Source organism: Amphiura filiformis, chromosome 15 (genome assembly GCF_039555335.1).
Source record: "Amphiura filiformis chromosome 15, Afil_fr2py, whole genome shotgun sequence".
In the NCBI taxonomy this organism is placed as follows: domain Eukaryota; kingdom Metazoa; phylum Echinodermata; class Ophiuroidea; order Amphilepidida; family Amphiuridae; genus Amphiura; species Amphiura filiformis.
In genome coordinates, this window is record NC_092642.1 from 17,743,046 (window position 1) to 17,750,455 (window position 7,410).

The 7,410-nt window shown below is 38.1% G+C and overlaps 1 protein-coding gene across 1 annotated transcript; it reads right to left on the bottom strand.

The window, feature by feature from the left end:
- Positions 1 to 723: 723 nt before the first annotated feature.
- On the bottom strand, positions 724 to 4,727 carry LOC140170750 (apelin receptor A-like). Its single transcript, XM_072193979.1, has 2 exons — positions 3,708 to 4,727; positions 724 to 915 (listed from the first exon to the last, which is right to left on the bottom strand). The coding sequence occupies exons 1-2, from the start codon at positions 4,725 to 4,727 to the stop codon at positions 724 to 726; spliced, it is 1,212 nt and encodes a 403-aa protein (XP_072050080.1).
- Between the last annotated feature and the right edge of the window lie 2,683 nt (positions 4,728 to 7,410).

Below are 7,410 nucleotides of genomic sequence, written 5' to 3' on the forward strand. Positions count from 1 at the left end.
TTCATGATTCCCTCTATCAACTAAGCAACGATTTTGCCACTTTTTTCACTAATAAAATGTCAACAATACAGGATAATCTGAAAACAGAAAATAACTCCTGATGGCAATGCGAATCATAATGATTCTACTTGGCAGATTTTGATCTTACTGCAGACATTGAGTATTCCTGTCTTTGGCGCCGTTTCCCGCCTTTAATTTTTCCCGACCGGATGGTCCCCCAGTTTGTAAATGCAGCAACTACATGTATATCTCTTGATATGCATAATGAATGTTTTTTCTGCAGGCTAAAGTTTATTTTATATTTGCCATCAGACATCACAAATTTTTCATATCCATTCCGCCAAAAGCTTCAGCAAATGTTCTCCTTCGTTCGTTGCTAACTTAGCCTTAATGTGCAGATTTACTGCTGAACTTATAAGCCACATAACGCAGTTCAACCAAAAGATATTGGATTCAAACATTCTCTCATCAACAAATTCTTGAAATAATCGAGATTGCATTTTATGCTTGTTATTTACGTCTGTATGGGACTCTGCAGAGCCCACCAGAATCCATACTGCATTGAGTACAACGTTTAACTAAAATGTGACTAAAAATACAATAGCCCTGTCTTCCGCGCCGTTTGCCAACCTTTAATTTTGAAACAACTTGTGCTGCAGGCTAAAGGTGATTTTGTTTCGCTACATGTTACCTATATATTACATTGACGTGGAATTTTCAGTTTCATTCGGCGAAGAAGATCTCTCTTTTCCGAACACACCCAAAAGCTTCAGCAAATGCTCTCCTGTATCTTTTGTTAATTGCGTTATACATGAGTGGATTTACTGCCGAATTCAACAGCGTCGCAACGCGAGCCAACCAGAGGATGACTATCTGCGCTTCAGCTCCAAACAGACTTTCACCATCCAGCCAATACTTAAAATGATAGAGATTGTATAGTTCATTTGGAGCGAGACATATGAAGAAAACAGTTCCATTCAAAATCAGCATTCGTCCTATTTGATTTCTGGCGCGAAGCATTGCTGCCGTTTGCTTTTCAGAGCCGCGTTCTCCAGTGAGACCGGTCCTTGTACTAAAGCGCGTAAATAATTCTACCGTACATGTATAAAGAAAAGACAACTGCAAGACAAAACTGTGCAAAGTCTACTGCAACAAGAGTTTACCAACACCACGAGCATTTGTGTCTACCTTGCAGACAACGAATTTTGCCGCCATATTATGAAAGGTGGCATTGTTAGACCAATCTATGCATATCGTTTCCGTTTCATGAACATGGAGACTCACCAATGGTGAGTCACCATGCTCACACAAGCCAAAGCCAAAGAACTCAATCAAGCCATTATCGTCATTCGTACAGTCCAGGTTCTGCCTTTGAGCATTCGATGCGTTAACGGGTGACATATAGCCAGATATCTTTCAAAGGTGACGAGTGCTATTAAAAACACTGATGTAAAACAAGAAAGGAACGTGATAAGCCAGACTAAAGCACAAACGGCACCAGAGTGAAACGACGATAAAGCAAATTCAATTGGAGTGTTGAAATGTACTTAAGGGAAGGGGTATGAACGTTTGGACAGTATTTATTGTGGGACATTAGAGCGCATCAGACATATCGAATTGCATTCTGAATACGAAGAATGTCCTTCTGATATCAAATAATTTAGCTTTTTTGAAATTCGCAATGTAATACACATTTTATGGCAACTCATTAAAAATTGATATTTTTGATATTTAACAGTACTTGAAGTAAACTTAAAGTGTATGTAGGTGGGATGGAAGCCGACGATCAATTGAAATTTTTGACCTTTCGTATTGAAGATATGGATATATTCTCATTGAACAGGCAAAAAAAAAAAAACTAACAACGTTGTTATTAGCCAATATCAATTACCATGATCCAAGGGGTCGAACATGAATTATTCATAACGGATCGATAACTGGCCTCACTTTCTAGTTAGTAAACCAGCGGAATTTTGCATAGGTTTTGCGTTGCTAATAGAACAACCGTGAATTAGTTTTGAAACTTAATAAGCATTTTGGTCTGCACGTTTTGTGGAATAAAATGTTGAAAAAAATCGAAATATAAAAATCATATTGTTTTGGGCCATAGCTCCAGTTGAATTGCATGAATTGTTTTTCCTCTTTATTCCCTGTATTGAGTCGGGGTTGGGGCATGAAAAAATGACTACCGGACCGCTTCACAAACTTTTCTCCCCTGACAGCAGACTTTAATATGTATAGATATAAAGATAAACTTACGTGTTGTACTGCCACCAATGACCTTACATTACACTAAATAATTAAACACGTGAAAATTAAAAAGATTAACAAAGAATTTTGTAATCAATTAACCAGTGCAGAGACTTTGCCATATTTGTCTTTTTTCAAGACCTTATTTAAAATAAGATTGCATGTTGCTAAATAGTTCAGAATATTGTAGTATTATTTAATTTCATGTCATTTACTTTAATTCCTTCTATGTTCTTATTTCCTTTTATCATTGAAGCCAAAATCGTGTGGTGAAAACAAAATCGTATGGCAAAAGAGGATCGCCCTGCCTACAAATGAAACGGTTTAGAAATATTCGCTTGTATTATTACTGACGAAGAAGCATTCTTATAAAGGGTTTCAAACCATGTCCATGTCCCAAAATTAAAAGCATTCGATATGGTATCATATGATTTTATATTTAAAAATATAAAATCATATGATACCATATCGAATGCTTTTTCGAAATCTATAATTAATACCAGACATTTTGTATTCTTTCTGGTTTGGAATGATTATTTATGACTGAGAGTAGTTAAGTAATTAATCAGCTAACAAGCACTAAGCCTTTTGAATAATTAATTAGATCGGATAAAGAAGTAAATTTGTATCACTCTATATACAGGGTGTCACAAAAGTCTCGATACCGTTTTGAACCGTTATATCTTTTATAAGGATTAGCGGAAGGGAAATCAAAATACATATTTGGAAAGAGTAAATTCATACAATTATTTAGATACCAAACATATACGTGTACACCTTCAAAGACAATATCAATACTATAGCAAAAACAAATATGTGTTTCTTATTGGAAATTGTGAAATTGAATTTTCGTTGTCTACATTTGTAGGGCTGTAGAGTAGTCCACAATAATCCATACAGCATTGAGTACACCAATAAACTAAAGACGTCACCACAGCCCCAAAATCATTGCACATCTGGATATAAAGCATATGTGCCCACTCACTGACAAGATACGAACGTATATCCAGTTAGCGGTGTTCTTTGATGTTTCCCTTAGTGGTATGATAAAAAAGGCAATAAATAATAAATAACTTTCTAAGCATGTAACATCACCACTGCTGATGTATATTTATAGCTATATATAGCAAATTTCAGAAATCATTTTTACCTGATGGCAATACCAGTCATATAATTCACCACATTGTTCACCCGAAACCTTGGCAGATTATGATTTTATTACAGAAAGAAATCCGCAAATTGGCATTGAGTATTCTAGGCCGTTTCCCAAACTTTTATTTTTCCGAAACGGGTGATCCCCCATTTACGCAAGCAACTGCAACAACCTCATGTCATGATGTTATATATGAATGTTTTGGCTGCAAGCTGAAGTTAATTTTGTATTTGCTATCTGTGAGCTAGACATCCCAATATTTTCATTCCGCGAAGAAGATCTCTTTTTCCTTTTACCAACACACCCACAAAGCTTCAGCAAATGCTCTCCTGTATCGTTTGTTGCTTACATTATACAAGAGCGGATTTACTGCCGAATTTAACAACCACATAGCGCGACTAAACCAAAGGATTAATGTCTTCATTTTAGCTTCATACATTCTTTCACCAACCAACCAATACTTGAAGTAATCGAGATTGTATATTTGATCTGGTACCAGACATATGAAGAAAACCGTTCCATTCAAAATCAGCATTCTTCCAATTTCATTTCTGGCGCGAAGTATTGCCGTCGTTTGATTTTCAGAGCCAGTGAGACCCGTCCTTGTACTAAGGGTGTAAATAATTCTGCAGTACATGTATGTAGAAAAGATCACTGCAAGAAAAAACTGCGCAAAGTCAATAGCAACAAGAGTTGGCTTACACCACAAGCAATTATTGTCTACCTTGCAGACAATGAATTTTGCCGCCATATTATGAAATGTAGTGTTGCTAGACCAATCTATGCATATCGTTTCGGTTTCATAAACATGGAGACCCGCACAAGCTGAAATCAACGAAATCAACCATATACTTATTGTCATCCGTACAGTCCAGGTCCTGCCTTTGAGCATTCGATGCGATAACGGGTGGCTTATTGCCAGATATCTTTCAAAGGTGACGAGTGTTATTAAAAACACAGATGTAAAATAACAAAGGTACGTGATAAGCCAGACTAAAGCACAACCGGCACCAGAGTGAAACGACGAAAAAGCAAATTCAATCGGAGTACTGAAATAAGTCCACATGAACCTTATCATAGTTGTAATTAGCAAAGTTGCATCGCTAACAGCAAGATTACATAGGTAGAAGTTGGTAACAGTCCGCATTTCTTGCACGCGATATACAACAAACAAAAGCGCTCCATTTCCAAGTATGCCCAATCCTGCCACAATGGGTATGATGATTAAGATGAAGATCTTCTTATAGATAGTGTAAAAGTATGGAACAGCTTCATCTTCTGAAAGCAATAAGTCACAATCATGGTCTGAATGAGTAGAATTCATTTTCTCTTGTATACCTTTTTAATAAAGCAAAACTATATCAAATATGTCAGCTGTTGCAAATCGTACTTACAATTCGATATTAGAATTAATGTATAGTGACCGATGAAACTCATGAAAGTGTGTACTAATCAAGGCATTCACCGTCGTATTGAATACATGATACCTTAGTTACCATTAGCTACTGGTTCACGCTTGATTTGCATACCTGTCATCTGTTAGCAGCCCATTGACATTGGGCTGTGATCATTTTAGATGTAGTGACGGACACGGGGACCTGTTGACTTGGCAATGATCGATTTTGACATACAGTGCCGCTGAGAGTCATTACGGACCCGGGAGTAACATGAACTCACGGGCCCTCTTTGATCAGCAATGACGGGCAGGATATTATAGATGTGTGTGTGTGTGTGGGGGGGCTTAGTGAGGGGCAAGTGCCGCATGTTAACAGCAGTGGCGTAAACTTCTTTGTGATTTTAGGGGTGGGTGTTAGTGTAAAATCCCTGAACACGTTTTGAAGCGTGGCGAAAGAAGCGTACTTATACCACATGATATCAAGAGCCATTAAGTTTCTTGATCAAATTCCGCGATTTGACAATTTCATGCTGAAATAATCAACATATGAACACTGAAGGGGACAAAGCACATTGAAGCAGGTGAAGCACATTAATTTGTGGACTTTGAAAGTGGCGTCATTTGCTCACAGATTAATTTTCAGTTAATCAAGTATGAACATTGAATGGGACAAATGTGTGCGAGATATATATAAAAGTAGCGACTTTTGCTGACGAATCACGTAAAAGTTGCCAGTTTCATGCTAAAATGATCAAATATGAACAATGCATGGGACAATGCGCACAAAGCGCGCTAAAAGTTGCGATTTGTCGGCTAAACTATTAGCCTAAATTTAGTCAGAAACTTTCAATCTAGCGGATTGCTTAAATTGACGAATCGTACATAAAGAACCCATATATAAACCCCAAACAACCAATCATCTTACGCGTATTCATATTCGACCAATGAAATCTCATCATAACATTTCTTACACGTGTAAGAATTGCCTACTAGGTATGGACGGTATTCCTATATTTGACTAGTACATACGACGAGCGGCGAATAATATCAGCCTCGATAACAGTTCATAATCTTACACGTTTACTTACTTACTCTTACTCCGTCGACTCTTGCTGTCGGGCATCAATGATGACTCGCCATAACCGCCTGTCCTGCATGCTGGTCTCAATTTCTGCCACTGTGTACCCTGTGTCTTGTTGAAGCAGGTCCACAAAGGTCTTCTTGGGACGTCCTTTGGTTCGTTTTCCTTGGGTGGGCTTCCATGTAACCAGATCAGATGTAATCCTCCCTTTGGCTCTCTTACAGTGCCCCGCAAACCGCAGTCGTCTTGTGCTGATTTTTGAGGTCACAGGTGGAATGTCCCCATACAATTCCTTATTGGTCATATGCATTTTCCACACTTTTAGTGCTGATCTTAACATTCTTGTATAGCAGCCATCCATTGCTTTGCCAGTTTTCTTGGTAATGGTCCAGGTTTCACAACCATACAGCAGGACGCTTTCTACAGTAGCTTGGAATAGGTGTGTTTTGAGGTGTCTGGGTAGAGACGATTTTCAAATATTATTGAGCTTGTTACAAGCTTTCCATGCCATTGCCTTTCTTACTCTGATGTCTTGCTCAGTACTCCTGACCCACGACCCAAGTACTTGAAGTCTTTTACTTCTTCCAGGAAGCTGCCATCCTCAGTTTGGATTTCAACATCTGTTGAATGGTTGTACACCATGAATTGTGTTTTCTTCGCATTCATGTGTAATCCCACACGAAGTGCAGCGTTTTCTACATTTTTGAGCAGTTCCTGTGCTTGGTTGGCAGTATCAGATAGTAGCGCAATATCGTCTGCGAAGTCAAGATCAGTTATGTTCAGTGAAGCCTAATCTCTCCTCCCTGCCGTCTATTGCAGATCTGAGGCAATAGTCTTGGACGATGATGAACAGATATGGTTACACGTTTAAGAAGTCGTGGGTGTTATAAATCTAAAAATGTCTTACATATTATTGGTCGAAGTTTGCTACGCGTAAGATGATTGGTTTTTTGTGATTTCTTACACTGTGATTCGTCAACTTACGAATCCCACTTCATTCTTACACGTGTAAGATGCAACCTTACACATGTTACATGTAAAAGATGCAATATTACGCGTATAAGATGCAACCTTACACGTGTTACCTACACGTTTTAAGACCACTTGGCCATTCATACGGGCGTGGGCGTGGACGTATTTGTTCCAGCGATTTTAATCTGGAGAACAGATGGATTTCGCAGCACTCCAATGGCTTCTGGAGGTCCTCATTATATCAAGTATGATAATTTTTGACGAAAAATTCAAGTGAAATATTAATTAGAAAGTACGACAGTTGCGGGTCAAAGACTGTGGAATCATTGGGTTTATTAATTGTCTCTTTTCTTTGCTTTTTAACGGGCCCGTTGCTCTCTTTTGTTTGCTTTTTTTTTGCTGTAAAAGAGTGAAGAAAAAACGACCTAATGGAATCGTAAAGTCAACGAAAAGAGACCGTAGTGGGCTCGTAAAAAGCAAATAAAAGATACAATGGGCCCGTAAAGAGAAAAAACATCCCTTATTGTGGACCCGTAAAAAGCAAACAAAGAGACATTA